The 20,581-nt window shown below is 37.4% G+C and overlaps 1 protein-coding gene across 1 annotated transcript in view; it reads left to right on the plus strand.

Moving 5' to 3' along the window:
- The window catches only part of LOC121876390 (furin-like protease 2), an 85,272-nt gene extending 66,295 nt beyond the window's left edge, over positions 1–18,977 (plus strand). Inside the window, exons 11-21 of the mRNA XM_042381464.1 lie at positions 240–414; positions 720–938; positions 1,622–1,809; positions 1,978–2,125; positions 2,385–2,503; positions 7,214–7,360; positions 7,777–8,056; positions 8,393–8,592; positions 11,175–11,459; positions 12,212–12,384; positions 15,324–18,977. Coding sequence (XP_042237398.1) covers positions 240–414; positions 720–938; positions 1,622–1,809; positions 1,978–2,125; positions 2,385–2,503; positions 7,214–7,360; positions 7,777–8,056; positions 8,393–8,592; positions 11,175–11,459; positions 12,212–12,384; positions 15,324–15,482 — 2,093 coding nt within the window. The 3' untranslated portion in view covers positions 15,483–18,977. The remainder of the gene's footprint in view (positions 1–239; positions 415–719; positions 939–1,621; positions 1,810–1,977; positions 2,126–2,384; positions 2,504–7,213; positions 7,361–7,776; positions 8,057–8,392; positions 8,593–11,174; positions 11,460–12,211; positions 12,385–15,323) is intronic.
- Positions 18,978–20,581: the final 1,604 nt, after the last annotated feature.

Genomic DNA, 20,581 nt, shown 5'->3' on the forward strand with positions numbered 1-20,581 from the left:
TGTTAATAGCTAGCCTGGACATGTCATGTAAATATAGGAACATTAGTCTCAAAAAGATACTAAGTAATAATTATCTACATTACACATCATAATAGTTATGGCTTGAATGATTTCTTTTGATTGAGAGTTCAGAGATTATTTATTCAGGTTAAGTACTGTACTGTATATCCCTTTACTAAAATAACTAAAATATTAAACAGAGGTCCTTATCTACAGTATCTCTTTTCTGTTTTGCACAGGCGTACTGATCCAGTGGCAGCTCATATTACACGGCACTAAAGAACGTCCAGGACGTCTGCGCACAGATCAACTTCCACGATCAGATTCATCTTCCTTCTCTCAGCCTCTCTCTACACAGTCTTCAGGAATACAGTTCCCAACAAGAAGGACTCCTAGTTTTCCCTTCACTGCTAGGTACTGTTTACATATTACATCTTTAAGAATAAAGTCTTACAAAAAACTACTTTAAGCACTTTAAAATTTGGTCTTTTAGGATTCTTTGAAAAGCTAGATGTTAAAGTAAATAGTAATAATACATGAGAGAAAACTAGGAATTACTGTACAATATTTGAATGATAGTTTAGATTGGAAATGTGGTTGCCCTTCAAGCTTGGCCAGAGAGGTGAGCCATTAATGTAAAAAACACAGCTTATGCCATAGTCATTTGATATCTTAAAGCAAAGTTAAACATTATATTCCTTACTTGTTCTCTTTCATAGTATCTTGGACCAAATTCTGGCAGGGTCCAGTCCCAATGCTACATATGCCACAATTGATGGGAAAGTTGTGCCAGGTCCGAACCAGTTGGCCACACCTGAGAACAATAACAACCTGAATAAGTATGCGGAGTCTGAAGTGTGCCACAGTCAGTGTCTCGGTGGATGTTCCGGCCCGGGACCAGACAAGTGCCGAGGTTGTGCTCATTTTAGTCTTGAAGGGTAAGAATTCAGATGTACTGTAGTTTGATTTTAATACTGTACTGTACAATCATTATAAATACAGTACAGTGTTCATGCAGTACTGTACATACTGCAAATTTAACCATAAGTGGATCATCACAGGCAGAACTCCTTCACATTGCATGCCCTAAACTTTTTCTTCAAATGGTTATCTTTACACTTTCTGTAGTATTCCTTCAGCTTATGTTTTTCCCTGACAGTACTTTTGGTCTTCCTTTGTATTATTCATAGTTTCCTCCTGTACATACAATATTTTAATAATTCATCTCATATTCAATGGGACCTTAATTCCATACCACCTTGTTACAGGTACGTACTAGCACTTAATCTTGCACCTGTACAACAGTTTCCTACTTGGTACAGTACCATATCATTCTCTGACTTGTCACCTGCTGCCATTGTTCATTGATAGACCTCCACATCAACTGTACCTCCCTTTCTGAAGCTACATATTCACACATTCGTTTATTATGTAAAAGTGAAAATTGAACAGTTTTTTATTTCCAGAACTTATTGTCATCCTAAACCCAAGAGGTGAGCTTGGGGAGGTGCAGAAGGCAATTGGTATACAGTATCTGACTTTATTGTTGTAACTAGTGTAGGATATTAGAACTGATTGAAATATTTTAGGTTTATTAATTCTTGATTTATCTCTTTTGAAGGGAGTGTGTGGGAAGCTGTCCAGAGGGAACTTATGGGTCAGAGGAACGTGACTGCTTAGGCTGCCATGCATCGTGTGCCATGTGTAGCGGCCTGGCACAGAATCAGTGCTTAGCTTGTCGTGTTGATTTCCTCTATGTTCTTCACCTTGGTCTGTGTGTTGAAAGATGCCCTGAAGGATATTTTGCAGGTGAACATCTTTTCTTGTTTTATCTCCTGCAAGAAAGTTCAGTTGGTTTTGGCTTTCATAGAAATCTGAATTTTGGCAAATAAATTGCTTGCTCAAAGAAACATCAGCCTTTATGATTATATTCTTCATGGGTCAGATTTTTAATGGTTAAACATAATTTTCTTTTAGTAAATGGCTCTTGTCTACACTGTGGTGGCCACTGTTCTGAGTGTATTAACCCAGAACAGTGTTCAAGATGTGACCATCACCTTCTTCTGTCCAATGGTTCTTGTCTCACCAACTGTCCTGAAGGCTTCTATGAGACTCAAGACAATAAGTAAGTTTTTACTTTATTTTCCTCTCTGTATTTAATAACACAGGACTTCATTAAAATTTTAGAAAATGTATGAAATTCATTACAATCTCAAAAATAAGAAGTTGAATTCTGTGTCATGAATGGTCAGATACAACTCAACTGTAATATGAACATTCACAAAACAAACAGAACTGTGAAGTAAAAAGAAGTGAATATGATACTAGTGTATTACACAGTCCACTCCATTTAACAAATTATTAATGAAGTATTAAACCTACAGATGTGGTTCATGTTCCCCACAATGCAAGACTTGTGTAGGCGGCAGTGTCACTGACTGTGCATCGTGCCGATCTACTTCTTACCTCAATGAAGGAAAGTGTGTGTACCGTTGCCCTAAAGGTGAGTGTGATGTTCCACCACACCTTGTTTAAGTGTGAAGCTCTTCCTTCTGGTAAGCTCTATCTAGTCCAGAAACAGTATTAAATAATTATATATACAAATCAGTTACAGGTATTTTCTCAACAATAAATTACTGTACTGAATCCTCATTAATCATTTTAATTCATCGTCGGACCTTGAAAATTAGGTGAAAAAATGTATTTACTGTTGTTGTCAATAATAAGTGAAACAATTGAGACCCTGCAATTGTGTGTAAATGAGGCAGAAAGTCAGATCAGTAACCTGGGACTTGGTCTCAATTTTTGTGATACCATATGGCAGCAGGGTCTACCATTAGACAACACATTGTGCTTCCAATATCTTCCCAGGGGGTAGTACCTCCCTGTTTGGTAGTGTGGGGTACGGGTTATTGCTTCACACTCAGGATGGGATGGAGAAATGAAAATCACAATGTGCTCTGTATACATTTTGTATTGGATGTACAGTGCAGCTTGGTGCTGGGAAGGCAGCATGGTTACAAGCATTGAGTAGAGAGAGCTGGTTGGTGATGGTGCTCAGAGGAGGATCAGCTTGTGGGTCGCCATGCTCGCCGGCGGGAGCGAGGGCCGCCAGGCAGGAGGAGGAGGTGTTGCTTGCTGGTTGGTGTAGGTAGAAAGAGAGGTAGGTCACCACGAGGTCAGGTCTTATATAGCGGAGGTAGGCGTGGCTTAATAGTTGACCTCCGTCATGTAAGGCGGCGCTGGTTGACCTAGACCACGAGGCATACGCTGGGGAATTTGCGGGGTCGGCTACTCAGCGACAAGCGTTTGTAGGGGGGGAATCCACTACAATACTCCCCCTTCCCTCCAGGCGGTGTAGGAGACTTGTTGTCTGCAGGGTTGCATGGCACATGTGAGGCAGAACGGGCGGCGCATGCCACATGTGGGACATAACGGCGAGGGCGTGGATGAGCCGGCCGCTGGGAGGGGGGGTGGCAACTCTGTCTAGATACACGAGATCTGTGGGAGAAAAGAGGGAGAAGGAGGGTTGTGGAGGCGATGAATGTTGTGCTTCACTCGCGACAGGTACAGAGTCCTCAGATGCGCCTGCTGGGGTGTGTGGGCCTGGGTCAGGAGCAGGGGCTGTGTCAGCAGGAAGAGGGTCCATGACAGCAGCAGGGTGCATGACAGCAGTAGGGTCCACGACAGCAGCAGGGTGCAGGACAGTAGCAGGGGGTACCTGAGGGGAAAAAAAAAAGGGTGTGTGGGGCCGCACTCAGGCGCATGGGCCGCGTCGGGAGCAGGGACTGCCAGGCAGGAGCGGAGGAGGGTCCGCGTCAGGAGGAGGGTCCAGGACAGTGGCAGGGGTTACTGCTGGGCCGGGGGTGGCGTCTGAGGCAGGACGGGTGTGTTGGGGTCGGTAGGACGTGGTGCTTGGGGCAGGAAGAGGAGCGGCTGTCTGCTTAGAGTAGCAGAGCTGCTCTATGGTGTCTAACCTGCGGTGTAGAGACAGTAGCTGTAGAGCTGATGATAGCTGCCTCTGCGTGGGTAAGCCAATCTTCCATGTTGCTTGAAGACTGAGAGAGTGATCAGTTTCTCCTCCATCCTGTGTGAGTGCGAATCTCCGGGGGTCACCATTTGTGGGGTACGAGTTATTGGTTCACACTCAGGATGGGATGGAGAAATGAAAATCACAATGTGCTCTCTGTATACATTTTGTATTGGATGTACAGTGCAGCTTGGTACTGAGAAGGCAGCATGGTTACAAGCGTTGAGTAGAGAGAGCTGGTTGGTGAGGGTGCTCAGAGGTGCCATGCTCGCCGGCGGGAGCGAGGGCCGCCAGGCAGGAGGAGGAGGTGTTGCTTGCTGGTTGGTGTAGGTAGAAAGAGAGGTAGGTCACCATGAGGTCAGGTCTTATATAGCGGAGGTAGGCGTGGCTTAATAGTTGACCTCCGTCATGTAAGGCGGCGCTGGTTGACCTAGACAATGAGGCATACACTGGAGAATTCGCAGGGTTGGCTACTCAGCGACAAGCGTTTGTAGGGGGGGAATCCACTACAGTAGCTGCCTACTACCTACCGGGTGGTTATATTCACTAGGCTTTCTTGTGGTCTTGGGCAACACTGGATAGTGTGAGCTCTGCAAAACTTTTCTGATTGTTCCATTATTATGTAATTTAAACGAACCCTAAATCACTGCCTGAAGAGAGTTTTAAACAAATGAAGTACGGTCCAAGTGGAATTATTAGAAATATTATTTGATAACCTCAAGTGTCTCTGTAGCCTTGACGACACAGTTATCTTAAGTTCACTTACATAGGAACATAAGAATATAGGAGGCTGCGGCAAGCCTATTGGCCCATACTCACAATACTCATACGTCATGCCCGCCATATCAGAGCTTTCTTGTAATCTCCACGTCCCAGTAATCTTATTATAATGTCCACTACATAATGTTTTTGCATAATATCAATAGCAGCGAATGTTTAATTCCTTAAAACGAAATCAGCTTGTGTTGACAAATACTTACACCAGATGAAATTTAATGTGGACAAATGTAAAGTACTTAGTGTAGGAGAAGTAAACAGAGATACCAGATACCAGATGAACAAAGATGATTTAGAGAAATCCGATTGCGAGAAAGATTTAGGAGTAATGATAAGTAGGGATCTTAAACCAAGTAAACAATGTGTATTTGCTCAAAACAAGGCTAACAAAGTACTTGGGTTCATACAAAGGAGTGTTAGTTATTAGACTAGCGAGGTCATCCTAAAACTATATCTTGCATGTGTGAGACCTCACTTGGATTGCGCAGTTTAATTCTGGTCACCGTACTACAGAATGGATGTAGAATCCCTAGAAAGAATTCAGAGGAGAACTCCCTCGAGAGACGTAGAGTGAGGGGCTATATGATCGAGGTGTATAAATGGAAGTCAGGGTGATATAACAAAGGTACTCAAACTATCCAACCAGGATTGAACTCGTAGCAATGGTATTAAATTAGACAAATTTAGACTTAGGCACAAAATAGGTAAACATTGGTTTGGAAATAGAGTAGTGGATGAGTGGAACAAGTTACCAAACATCATCATTAACTCGAAAACACTGGATAGCTTCAAACATAGGTTGGATGGATGTATGAGCAATGGGGGTTGGGTGTAAATGGGATTGCCCAGCATGGGCCAATGGGCCTGCTGCAGTTTCCTCCATTCTTATGTTCTTATGTTCTTAGTTTCTAGAAAACAAAACAAAAAAATCATTATCACTTGCTTGCACTAGAAAATAATTTACTTTTGTATGTACAGTACTCTACTGTTCAATGAAGGCAGGTCTTGTACTCTCTACCCCACCCTCATACTCTTTCACTTTGTTCGCCCACCTTTCTCTCCCATCTTCATGCTTCCATTTACATCTCAAACTTTAACTGTACTCCTATTTGTTAATCTCAAACCCAATCCTGTATATTCATATTCCCAAACGGAAGAAGTAGAACACAGATTAAATTTATATAAGGGAAAACATTCTTAGGTAAAAATAGTTTTGAGCAACATGCAGATGTGGAGGGGTAAGAAATTATGCACAACATAGAGACTATGGAGACCTACTTGCTGCAGAATTCACCTTGAAACGGCTTATCTGTGCACTATGGGGATTCAGAAATTATTATTGGTAAATTTTCTCCGGTTATTTACATTTATTGTATATAAGATGAGTCAAATGGACCAATAAGGTGAGAAGCAAGAATGGACACAGAAGCACATTGATGACTTGAGTTATAGCAGTGCAGTACAGTACTCCTTCTGACTCTGGGGAGCTGAAGAGAAGAAAAGAGAAAATTATATTCCTTTAGGGTACAGTATGTGAGAGTTTTAGTGACCATTGTGTGATGCTAAATGGTGATTAGGACCCAAGAAAACTAGGTATCTGGGGTAAGGGTCATTCCTTAAACATATTTCTAGTTAGTAATACTATTTGCAATCAAAATCATCTGCATTTGACCCTTTGCCAACATATGCCATGACAAGTGCAGTATGGAGGGTCCCAGCTCACTAGTCATATCCCACAGCTGCTGTGTTATATTTTTTGTGCCCCCATTTTAAATTGCCCAAATTTTTGCTGAGTATCCTTGTGGAGCTTTCTGGCAATTGCCCCGAGGCAGTGTAAGCCTTTTGCCCATAAAGTATTTGTTAAGTCAAGACATGCTGCTCCAGCTCATGTGTGGTGCCCAACACAGGAGGAAATTGATGCCATTATATTTGATTTGGGAGACAAGGGTGACGCTCCCATGCATAGTGACAGTCATAAAAGTGAAAATGGTGAATTGACAAGCGAATCTTAGAGGAATTTGAGTGACGAGGATGAGGAATATGCTGGCGATAGAGGGGTAGCTTCGATGTGACCCCCACATGAGACATGGGATTGGAGTAATTCTTTGTTTACTAACCAACCTCTGAACTTTGATGGCATGAGTCAAGAGTTTATGGTAAGATTCAAATATTTTTGTTTCTCGCCTCAATATTCATCCATCCAGTTGGTAGTGATCGCTAGTCCCCATCACCATCCTCAAGGGATTAATATTCATTCTTACCATTACTGTTTGTGAGGTATAGTATTGTATTTTAAAAATCTCATCAACTATTCAGGAGTATATTATCATCCCAGAATAAGGTTTTAAGACAGCAAGATGGTGAAGGAGATCTTACAGGGAATTATTCATCTGTGGTCTCTTTCAGGTACTTATGGTGGGCAGGTTACCCGTGAATGTTTAGTGTGTCCTACTGGGTGTGCTTCATGCAACGGGGAAATATGCACCTCCTGTATTGATGGCTGGCGAATCAAAGGAGGTCGTTGTGTGGCCCGCCCGAGTCGCTGCCATATCAGTAAGTAACGGTGTACAGTCACTTTGCCTGTTAATAGCAAAGACATAAAGGAGTTTACAGTAATGGTTAAAATTCCACAAAATAAATAAAAAAAAATTAATATAAAATCAGAATTTTACATATTTTTCTTACTAAGAAATTTAATTTAATAGGTGAAAAGTGAAAGTTGCTTTATTAGAATTTTCATTACTAAAGTTTGAAGCTCAGATATGTTATCTGCACTGCCATAATTATTTATACTGTATTAAGCTTCAACCTTTAAAACTGAAATTAGAAAGTATATTTTGATAGACTATTAATTCTAATTCAAATAGAAATGTTACAAGAGTAAATTACATGTGATGCTACATAATTCTGCACTGTTACAACCTATGAAATGTATATATTAAGTAAATTGATGTCAATATCTTTTCCAGGTGAATATTCAACTCAGAATGGTGTATGTCAAGATTGCCATTCTTCTTGCCTCTCTTGTATTGGACCCAGCAACACACACTGTCTTCACTGTGCTCCCAATCTCTTTTTATTTGATTCTAAATGCATTGAAGCGTGTCCTGTTGGATATTTTGCTCTACGAGGCAGGTGTTTACCGTGCCCTCATGGGTGTAGTACTTGTACCTCATATACATCATGCAGTACATGCTCCCTACACTTTTATCTTCACAACAACCAGTGTGTTGTTGCATGTCCCCCGGGGTAAGTGTGCAGTTGAAGGACCTTATTTTGTGAAGGACATTATTATACTTTTCATTGTTATCAAACTGGGGTTACTTTTTGTCGTTATTGCTATAACTTAATGCAAATTAGGCAAATACAGTAAAATTTATACCTTTTTTTTTTTAGTACCAGTACTATACAGTAGATGGGATGACATTAGATTAGGTAGTGGTTAATCTTCAGGTAAGATATGCTGGGGTGAAGATTATTTAATGAATATACAGTATGTGTTTCTCATGAATACACTGTTTAAGAATGTAAATATCTTTATGTATAAAGTATAAGAGTAAAGAAATATATCCGTTTGTCTCGCAGGTACTACAGTGACCGAGGCATCTGCTCACCCTGTGAAGGAGGCTGTAAGACGTGTTATGGCCCCAGAAGTGACCAGTGTGCCTCCTGCTTTAATAATTCCTTCTTACTTAACTCATCTTGCCACAGCACATGTCCACCTTCTCATTATCCAGAGGGGAGTGAATGCCTTCCATGTTACCATAATTGCCATACTTGCAAAGGTTAGTACAGTACTACTCTACTAAGAATTTTCCTCCTTTACATCTTTTTTTTTGTCAGTGATTGAATAAGTCTTTCCCAAATAAATAAGTCAAGAAATACAGATGATCAGCATGTAGTGTACAGTTGTTCAAAAAGTATCTTTATGATTTTGTGTGAGACAATGACACGATGGACGAAGGGTTTTGACAACCCTACCGAGACAACAGGAGTTGTAGTGTTCATTTTGAAATTTATTGAACCCTCCTTACAAATAATTTTAGAGCGAGACGCCTCACCAGCTCCATCTGCCAAAAATTTTACACATTACATTAAACTTTAATTATTTATTTATCTACACTTTTAGAATTTGGGTATTATTAAGTGTCCAGTATTGCCGAATTATTATGGCTCAGTGAGCATTTATTTGGTATTGTCCGGCTCTCCCATGTGAGAGTGACATAGTGTTAGTAGCATGGAAAGGAAGCCGTGCCACTCAAAAGACTCTGTGAACTGACTGTTAAATGACTACACTTCCTCTGGCTCCACAAAAATACAACCTCTGATCACTGCACAGAATTGAGTTGTGCGTAAAATGACCTATATTTAAAAAAATGATCACACTAACGAACAATTTGCTAAACTGAAACTGTTAAAATTCGATGATACTAACATCTACTGCTGTGCCCTATTTATTTATGAATCTTTTGATCACTTGATTGACAATAATCATTTCCATTTCCGGAATAATCAGAGATACATAATTTAAGGCACCAAGAGCTACTAAGACCACCCCCATGCGCTCCTCTCAGTCCCAGACCTCCATAAAATATCATGGTTTGAAGATGTGGAACAACTTACCCCCACCCATCCGCGCAAAGACTACGCTCCTTTCCTTTAAATCATCTTTATTAATATTTTTGTAACACTTACTTTATCCTCTTACTTTTATTATACCACCAAAACTATTATATCATATATTGACACGTGGATAGATAGTCTTACGCAATACCGAGTGACAGCAAAGTAGTAAGTAGAAATTAGCATTGCAATACTGTAATTATATATTTGCCGTCAAAACATGATCCTGACTGTTTCTGTCCTCTTGTTTCACCATAATACTACCCATGTTGTATTGTTTCCCTCACTTATCATATTAATATATCTCAACTCCATTGTAAAATATGTATGTACTGTACTTATAATATAAATGTAAAAAAAGGTAAAATAAAAAAAAATCAATCAATCAATAAATAACAAAGTGATAAACTGATAATCGTGGTAACCAATCTAATAAGTTCTTGCTAACACCATGTTTTATGTACGGTACTATTCCAGATGATGCTAAATGTTACATAAGTACTTCCTTGAGTTAAATGTACAGTATATATCAGGTGCCTACAAGACAGCTCAGGCTCTCAACTGGCTCAGCCATGTTAATATTGTTATTGTTATCCACTTTGTATCTGTGTTTTTCAGGCTAAATAAACTGTTTCAATTCAATTCAATATCAATCTTTTTATTATATTATTGTAACAGATGCACAGTCCCTTACAAAAAAATCTGATGCCTATCTATCACAAGATATTTAATCCCTTGGGTATCAGGATCCCTCTGAGCTGAATAATATCATCTGGTGTTAACCAACTAAAAAACGGGAGTAAAAATGGAGTCCCAGCAGTGAAAGGGTTAAGCAGTAAGTTTTACATGAAAATGTGATGAATGTAGTAGAAATACAGTTACAGGGTGTCAATAAAGTTCCTATCTATTTTGTCAAAATAATGGTAATTTAGATTGTTCTTGCTACCGTCTTATAACTCGTGTAGTAGATGTTTTCTTCACCTGCAGTCCAATATAATAACGTACAATAATGGCCAGACCCCACTGTTGCCATTTTCTTATAAAATTGTAGAAAAGCATGTGGCATAACAGAATATGGGGGAAAAGTCTTTAATTGCCTTACAACTTGTGTAGTGGATATTTTCTTCTACAGGGTATGTACAATAATGGGCAGGGAGCCCTCTTTTGTTGAGTAAAGTTTAGATGTTGGTGGTCAGCAGTGGCTGATATTTGGGTGTTTGTAGGCAGCAATGTTTCCTAACATTTATTTACTTTACTTTATTTTACCTTTACAGGTGTTGTACTTGTGATAATTTCTTTCTATTTTCCAAACTTACTTAAAAATAACTACTCAGGCTTCTGGAGGGAAACAGGGTGTTTACTAGTGGTGGCTGGCCAAAAACAAATTGTGGGAATACCATACAGATTTAGATGCCTCAGCATAAAATTATATCACTTATTGGCATTGGCTGCAGTCACCTAAATTATGTCTATAGTCATTCCTCGCTGCACCGACTCTAGTGAATTGATATCCATTAGTCTTAAATATTGGTGTTGCTTATAACAACTTACAATAAAATATAGTCCTGCATTTCTGATTTTACATTCAATTCTGTGGAACGCATTGTTGACTTATGTTGGCTTAGTACACCTGCTGCCGATCGCTGATTACTTGCACCATTAAGTGGCCAATTAGTGTATAAAGGTTGTGGACCCCCCTGTTCTAAACCCATTGACTATCAACCACTTTCTTTATGTGTTTCAGGCTCAGGTCTTAATGATTGCACTTCCTGCCATGATTATCTCACTCTTGATGGTGGAATGTGTATTGAGTGTCGGTCAGGCCGGTACTATAACCTCAGTTCCCAGGCGTGTGAATCCTGCAGTGACTCATGCCTGACTTGTTCATCTAGTGGAGAAAATGGGTGCACATCTTGCCAGGCACCTTTGTCTCTCCATCCTGCCACTAGCACCTGCCGGACTTGTTGTCCTCCTGGTGTGACAGAAGAGGAGCACGAACAACTCTGCTGCGCTTGTGATCCTGTTACTGGTGTGTATATCTTATGTCTCTTACACATGTTGATCTTTCCTTTCTGTTGTATTAACCCCTTAGGTACGAGGGGTCTTTCTGTGCTGAATAAAGTTGCCTGGCATTACCCAAATAAAATAGTAAAAGTGACATCCCAGTAGTGAATGGGTTAAGGGCAAAAATATTTTGTACTGTATTAACTGGTTTTATATTTTTAAATAATATATTACAAACACAATTATATAAATGTAAATAGTGGAAAACTCTTGTGGTGTTAATACAAGAAAATACACAAAATTATTTAACATTTTTAAAGTGCTGGATAATTATTAAGCAATCTTAAAGTCAGTTTTGGAGGACTGAAGATGTGAGGAAATTAATGAAATGCAATATTGGGTGTGTGATGAGAGCAGTGCTTGAGATATATTGGATCGTTTGCGATGGTTATAATGCAGTACAGTATGAGTGATGAAAGAATACTGGAGATGAGTTATAGAAATCCTCAAAACCTTGAAAGTTTTAATGAGTGTTAGGGAAGTGTTGGAGACCTGCTGAAAATATAAACCTGCACCACTGTTAAGGAGATATTTGGGATGCAATTTCTAGAGATATTTAGGTGTACCAGAGAATTTTTGGAGCGATGGTAAAGAAGCAGTGCAATGTTATAGATGTTTTGTAAGGCTTTTAAAGATGTGATGATTGTCAGATGTTGTATGAATGAAGTGCAATGAACTCCATGCATATTAGATACAGTTTCTATTCTGTGTCATCAGGTCAGTGTCACGGCGCAGTATCAGCAGATAAGCGAAGAATAGCCCTGAGCTTGGACTCTGGTTCACATCACACTCCACATAGAGGATCTTACTTCTCATCTGTCACATCACTTGTTGCTGTTATTTGTTTTGTCAATATTGTAATATTTGGTGCAGTGTTCACCGTACTCCAGGTAAGTCACCGTTGTTTGTCGTCTCTCTGATTGTTTTAATTTGTTCCAACATATGATACAGTCCATCAAATCAGTGTGAGAGTATTGAGAGTACAAGCCATCATGCATACCTCTCTTGATTCCTGTGGCCCTATCTTTTAGTCGTGAAGTATTTGTGAGTGAAAGAAATGAATAATTAATGGAATTACAGTACTTGTTTGCACAGGGGTATCGTGTCAGGGCTCAGTAAAAAAAAAATATTTAGGTTTCTGCTATTTTTGTATAGTGTATTGAGTAACAGAAATTTATAATTCATCAAGATTGTTCTAGCAAAATGAGCACTTTATTTGATTCCATACAATACTGGATTTGCAATTTGGAGGAAAATCAGCTTTGTATGAGAGTTTGGCAACAGCAATTTGGTTTACAAAATGAATGTTGAAGTGACAGAACTCAAGAACCTTAAAGGGAAAAATAATTGTTGGTAGTGACTGTGGTCCACCATTCATAGGAAGAAAAGATGTCAAAAAATAAATAGCTGCTGAAGAACATTAACTCCTTGTGTACAGGCTCCCCTCTAAGCTGAATAAAATCGTCTGGCATTAGCCAAATAAAATATTATAAGTTGCATCCTATAGTGAAGGGGTTAAATAACAAACCTAAAACAGTGAGCAAATTCTGTAAAGCTACACGATACTGTGCCATTGGTCTAGTGTTGAAGGCAAACAAATATTCAAATGTTTCTGTTTAAGACCTGGACTTCAAAACAGTACAGTGATAGGATTGTCTTTATTATATAATTTACCAATTTTGATAGAAGGTTGAAGCTAAAAATTCTTTCTTGATATTTGCCATAGTCACAAGAGAACATGGGATCGAATGTCATCCATATATCCAGCATAGGATTTTAGCCAAACATTGTATGTAGGTGTTAAACTGTAAGATTTCAGATGAATTTAATAATCAGCAATTGGATCAAGAGGTGCATTAACCTAAGTGTGGAGTGTGGAGGGGAGGAGTGCAGGGTTAGGTCAAGAATGACATGAGGAGAGGTTGTAAGAAATGGCATTATAATTATGAACCTGACAAGAGAAACTGCAAAAAGGCTGTGCAGCATGGAGAGCTGCCATCAGAAAACTGCAGCTAACCTACGCAAGTGTGGATAATGGTCATAAAATGATGATGATAATGGCCAAAGTAATGGTCCCTTGGACTTTACTGTCATACTGAGAAGAGACTTGCTCACAACCTTGTTTATATTTGAGTGCAATTGATATTGTGTTACCATTTGATAATTTAATCCATGTGTTTGCTGTTTTTTGTTGTTGTTTTTTTACGGAGAATAGCCGACCTGGGCATGGGTTATTGGCCCACAATGGGGCCTGGGGGGCAAAAAAGCAAGAGTAAAAAATAAATAAATACAAATTAGAGGAGAAAAAACTATCTTAATCTACACCATAAAGATGCTAAAAACCATCTTTTTGAAGTGAGACAAATTGTAAGAGGAAGGAAACACAGAAGAAAGCAGAACATTTCACACTTTGGCTGTGTGAGGAAAGAAGGATGTACTATAATGGGTTATTGTAGTGTGACCAACATTCACACAGAAACGGTGGGCACCGCGGGCAATATGAGTGTTACGAGCCCACTGCCCTGCCAGCGGTACACAGGATGCCAAGTCCACCGAACATCGCCCATTAAAGTACAGGTTGACAATCCCTTATCCGAAATCCTTGGGGCCAGAGGCATTTCGGAATTCGGAATTTTTTGGTTTACAGAATGGTTAGTTTTTTTTTTATGTGTGTATTAGCCCACCTGGGCACAAGTCACTGACCCACATTTGGGCCTGGGGGGCGAAAGTATAATAATAATAATAATAATAATAATAATAATAATAATAATAATAATAATAATAATAATAATAATAATTCTTAGGTCTAGGTCGTGTTTCTCACTTTTTATCTTTTTTTCATTCTTGTATTTCTTAATTATTATTTTATTATTACAGTATTATTGTTATTATTATTATATTTTATTATTATATTTTATTATTATTATTATTGTTATCATTATTATTTTATTTGGGTGTATTTTGTATTAAATTTTTTATTTACTATGAATAATTATTATTATAATTATTATTACTATTACATTTTCGCCCCCCAGGCCCCGATGGGCTAATCCCTGTTAAAAAAAAAAAAAAAATTCGGTTTTCAGAGCTTTTCGGTTTTCGGAATTTCGGATAAGAGTTGTCAACCTGTACCTGTAAAAGAGAGAGTGAAGCAACATTGTGGTGAAGAGAAAGGGAAGAGAGATTATCAACTAAAGAAGGAGAGTTAATAAGCCAAAATGCTTTTGATTGCATCCTATCTTAACAGTTGGACAGAAGAAGAGCCACCCCAGATATGATAGCAGTACTCCAAGTTAGGAGTACTGTACTATGCCATTGAGTTACACAAATCATTATCAAAACCTTAAGTACAGTTTTGAAGAATAATTTTACCAAATTATGCTTAGGAATTTCATACATACCAGCCAATATTGAAACTGTACAAAGCAACAAATTTGTATTTTACCAGCCAGTCACTTTCATTCCATAAAACTGCCGTTTATGTACTAACATAAATATGGGATTTTTATTTTAATCTGAAGCTTATGTGCACTACGCCTCCTGTTGTCTCAATAAGGGTGTCAAAATCCTTCATCCGTTGTGCTATCTGTAATGTCTCACACAAAATTGTAAAGATACTTTTTGGAGCGAGTGTACATTTGTATTTGTTATTATGTGGAATATACCTGCACGTGGAACAGCAAGTGAAGTAAGGAAGTAAAATAGAGTGTAATATTTTTTCTGTTGTCGAAGATGAAATTAGTTAAATTTGTTGTGTAATCTTTCTCTATTTTAATTTTTTTTTTCATATTTCACAGTAACATGAAATCTGTTTTCTTTACCCTTGCAGGCAAGATCAACGGGCTCTCTATGTTGGGCCAGAAATTATTCATATAGATTCCTAAAGCCAGAGAACATGTCAGAGCGAGTCTCCCTAACTCTAACACCGTTCATGGAGGAAGACTCTGATGAAGAAAGGGAGAATGAACTATTGTATATGAAGACATAGGTAACCAAGTATCTCAGAAATTAGGATTTATATATATATATATATATATTATTACAAAAGAAGCTGATGTGAGTAAGGAAGAAGCCAAGAATTACAGCACATCCTGACTGTACCTGTCGCTACGACATAGAACTAGATCCTTTCCATACTTAAGTATCCTCAGGTCATGTTTGTGGATCAAGTCAAATTTTTGTGTAATGTGCCTCTAAGATGAGGGTGTTATTTTTTCTAAGTATGAATGTTCATAGATTGCTTTTTGTCAGAACACTTTCTGGAAAATAACATTGATGCTTTTCTCTCATTAATGCTCAGTACTGTAGTGAGCATATCTTTAAAATAAATACGTGTGCCATGATGGTGGAGCATATCACTGAAGGAATTTTCACATTTTATGTGTAAGACAATACTACATGTATTTTGATTAATTAGATATATCTGCTCTATGCTCTTTGTCATCAATCTTTTAATTGCATTATTAACTGTATTCGTGAACAAATTTAAACAGATTTTGTAGTACCTGGACGAGGCAGTTTTCTGCTATTCAAGGTTTATCAAAATTGAATATGTTATAGTATATGAAATTTTAAATATACTGTTAAGATATACTATGGCAAAAATTGGTGTTTTGTCATTTAATTATTTGAGTATTTTTCAATGGATGTTATTTTGCAGTTATCATATTTTTTATAGCATTAATGAAACATGAATGTACTTTCTGAAGTGCAAATTTCTATTTATTCAGGAGAAATTACAAAATAATTGAACAAGTAAAGAAAGGAGACATTTTTACAGACATTGTAAGTCAGTCCTCGACTTACGACGGGGTTAGGGACCGACGACCAGGTCGTAAGTCGAATTGGTCGTAAGTCGAAAATGCGAAAATAATACATAGAAAATCTAAAATGGGTGTCTCATGTTCTTCTCGGCACCACGAGAACTCTCACTTTTACACTTGCCAGCCATTTTAAAGGGAATTACAAACGAAAATTTTGGCAGTACACAGCGCGATCACTAACGTCGGGACTCGAAAATACGTAATTTTAAGAATATTTTATACGACTGCGGCAATCGTATGTCCAGGTGGTCGTAAGTCGAGTAGGTCGTAAGTCGAGGAATACCTGTATAGGTTATCAGTGATGTGTGACTCCATTCCAAGAATGCTTTGTGAAAGTAGCCCTAAAAGTATGTGAGTCATAATGTGAGCTTGAGTTTCCTCAGTTCCTAAAATAATGTGCAATGAAATTTTAAGTTGGTTTTTATATCACATTTGTTTTGTGGTTTAGAATGTTACCATTGAAATTTCATGATCTATAAATAACATCTTTGAAATAGATGGTGTCACAAATTTGTACTTTTATTTTTTATTTGTAAGAAGATAGTTTCCCTTCTCTAAAATACAGTACTGTACTGTAGTAATTTTAAGATATGTAAAGAATAAGGGATGACCTTGGGAAACTGGGAAATGATCTCAGACCTTGGCAGAGAAATGTAGAGTATTGAGTCCAAGGATGTAGACTAAATGACTCTTTCTCATCAGAGAGGTTGCCATACTGCTTAGCAGCTAACCATAAAGTATATTACAGTGTATCAGAAAGCATTATTTTCTATAAGGTGAATATACCTGTAAGTACAGTACAGTAAAAACTTTCTTGACCCCCAAAAACAATAATACCTGGGATTCTGAATTTGTGAGTTAAGAGAATCAGCTGTGGGTTAGTTACAGTGTAGACTTATTGCAGTTGAATATGAAATGACCAATGTTCACAGACTAGCAGAACCATTATGATCAAAATACCTGTACTAGCCATTTACAAAATATCATGATAATGTTCCGTAAGTAAAATATCAGTTGTATTGTACCCTAAAGCTCTCAACATTGCAGTGAAATCTTTGTACAGTACTATAATCTTTAATCATAGACTAATGAGATATAAACCTATTCTGTACAGGTATGGTAATGTCAATTCACTCAAGTATCAAAACGCTTCTGTAAATACAGTACTGTATGTAAAACTTGTGGCTTCATTTGCTGTGGTTAAGAGATTTTTTACTGGACCTTTTATTTTCAATAGTGATCTTTTATAATAATTCACTATTTGTTAATTGTGCCCATATTTACCTGACTACCTGACAGGTGCATCATCAAGAATGCAAAAATCTTGGTAAGCATTAGGTCATTAATGCAATAACTAGACAGTAATAATATTATTTTTTAAATTTTCAAAGTTGCACAATTTTAGTTTTTCTCAAAGGTATAATAATTATATTGGATACTTGAAAAGTGTAATGGAGCTGACATTATTACCTGGCAGGTGTGAGGTCATTAACATTTAGGTTATGGATAGGCGAGAGGATTGGTGTATATGAAGGAAGAAGTATGGTGCTGTTGCAATACTAGATACTTACTCATGTGATAAAATACTGGGCATCTCTGTGCCACTTTGATTTTGAAACAGTGGTCTTGTCTTCAGTCATTACTTGATATGGACTGCCTTTCATTATGGGCAATTGTTGAGTGATGAACATAACTTGCATTACTTTACATGTGAGAAACTATGAATACGTGCAAGCCGTATGTCTTGATATAAGAATAACATTAGAAAAAGGGAAATTATATATAATAGATGACTTCAAGATGGTGACATTAGGAAATGTAGGAAAACTCATAAATCAAAGTTATTGTTGTTGCTTAGAAAGGTGGTACAGGTATACTGTACCAGAGGATTACAAGTGATGGTTAATTATCAACACTGTTAGTGAACACTGAAAATGGCTTATTTTCCAGTGAAGTTACCAGAGTGCTCTACATGGTAAATGAGGTTTTCATTTTCTATTCATGACGAAAAAAAAATTATTCTAGTCATGAAAGTCCATTTCAAGAGGCATTTAATGGTGACTAGCATTCACAGATTAGAAAAACAAAGAAATGGTTCCGTGATGAATCACTAATAAGGAGAGTAAGCTAGATATGCTTCTTAATGTCACAAACAAGGACATAATGCCTTGTCATAGGGTGGCCTTAATGTTTAAACGTAGTTAGTACTTTTATATTGCCCATTATAAGAATTATGCATATGTAGCCATTTTTTAAATGCCTACGTTCTAAATTTCATATTGGTAAAACCTCTATTATTATTTGTACATTTGTGATGTGTCTTCCTTCATTAGTTTCTGTAACAGAAGTAAATTGTGATAATGGTGTTCAAGTCTGAGACTGTGAATGATTCCCTACAAAAATGTGTATTTTATGAGAACCTTCAACCAACATCTATTACCACTTTTAAGTCTTACTTTACACCTGTTGAATTAAGTTCTGTTAGACTTTTACGTTCTCATCTCTTTTACCTTTTTTAATTTTATGTATCTACTGAAATATCACTGTAGCCATTTATCCAGTTTTGAATACTCCAAAAAATGTTAATGATGACTCATGTGTACAGTACGTTACTTTCTAATGTAGAAGTTGTCAAACAAGTGCCCTAAGACCAAATACTATGTTGTATTTTTATTTTATTTTACCCTGTTATTGTAGCCCACCCTGAATGGTATTTATTTACATATTACTGTACCTAGAATACCATATCATTAGAAAAATACTCTTGATGTCTTTCTTATTAGAGACTGTCAATATTTGTACCATACTTCAACTTTAGTATCTCTCTACTACTAAAGAAAAACATTCAAATACAGTATAGTACAGTATATGGAATTTCATAAATACAATAAAGAAAGGATTGTGAATTTGACCATTCAACATTTATACCAATACTTGTATGGTATAACAGTATTATAAGATGTAAGGATTAAGTCACTGTTTAATATGATATCTCTTATGTTCTTGCATCTACTCAAATGATATTCCATCCTAGGTTGTCCACTATAATAGGAAGTAAGGTATAAGATACCATATCAATTTCTTATTGGATTTCAAGAAGTTAATACCGAGAAGCTCTGACCAAATATTATGATACATTACAGCTTCATAGGAAATTTGAGATAGACCTAATTAACCTGAGTTTTTAGACTGTGACCTAGTTTACTAGTCATTATCGTCCTGTTAGGCGATGTCAGACACGTCAGCAGGTCTACCGTGCTGAGTGACTTGTTTGAGTGTCAGGGAAGAATGTAATGGCTTTTATAAACAGTGAGTAGCTTATAAATTTTTAAATCAACCATGCACAATGATAACAATGTACTTTAGTCATTTATAGATTTTATAGTTCATGATGTTAAAGGATGCACGAACGCGATATATAGTGTTATGATATTATTGCCCTTTGCTTGTGGTTGTATTTTTTTCATCACAGTTAATTCTTGTAAAAGTCTCATACTACAAGACAATGAATTTTCCTACAACTACAGAGCAGACAATTCATGAATATAATCTCAAAGAAATACAGGTACAGTACTAATTTTCATCCAGTAATCTCACAAATGGGTTCTCTACTACTCTCAAGTTCTCAGAAGTTTGCAGATCTTCAATAGATTTTTTTTTTATTTGCCTCTTTGAACTTGGTAGGATTGTACTGAAAATCAAACCATGTTGAATTGTATGTTGTTAAATGTACATATGCCTTGATGCTGACCTAATGTAGCTCAACCCATTCTCTTTCCCAAACTCCATGACACTTTATTTGTACACGATGTATTTTGTACCGATTGACATATTTCTGCCTCGAACTGTTCTTGATTAAGTTTGGTTGAAATTTGCAGTAAAACAAGATTGTACTCAACACTCGCTCCAAAAAGTATCTTTACTATTTTGTGTGAGACAATATGACACAACAGACAAAGGATTATGACAACCCTATCAAGACAACAGGAGTCACGGTGTTCATTTTGAAATTCATCGGACCCCTTTGCAAAGACACGTTTTGGAGCGAGTGTACTTGTAACTATTGCTTAAGAGTGTGACTGAATCTGCCTGGGATAACTTTTCTCTAGCTGAATTGGAGATTTGTCTAATGATGATGGCAGTGAAATTTCTGTTATTCCAAGCTAACTAGACACCAGTAGTGCTTATGATGAGCAAGCAGAACTAAAGTACAGTAGTTTCTAAATTCCAGCACACTCATAATTTACTGGTTATATCAAACAGT

Source organism: Homarus americanus, unplaced genomic scaffold (assembly GCF_018991925.1).
Source record: "Homarus americanus isolate GMGI-L3 unplaced genomic scaffold, GMGI_Hamer_2.0 scaffold34921, whole genome shotgun sequence".
In the NCBI taxonomy this organism is placed as follows: Eukaryota; Metazoa; Arthropoda; class Malacostraca; order Decapoda; family Nephropidae; genus Homarus; species Homarus americanus.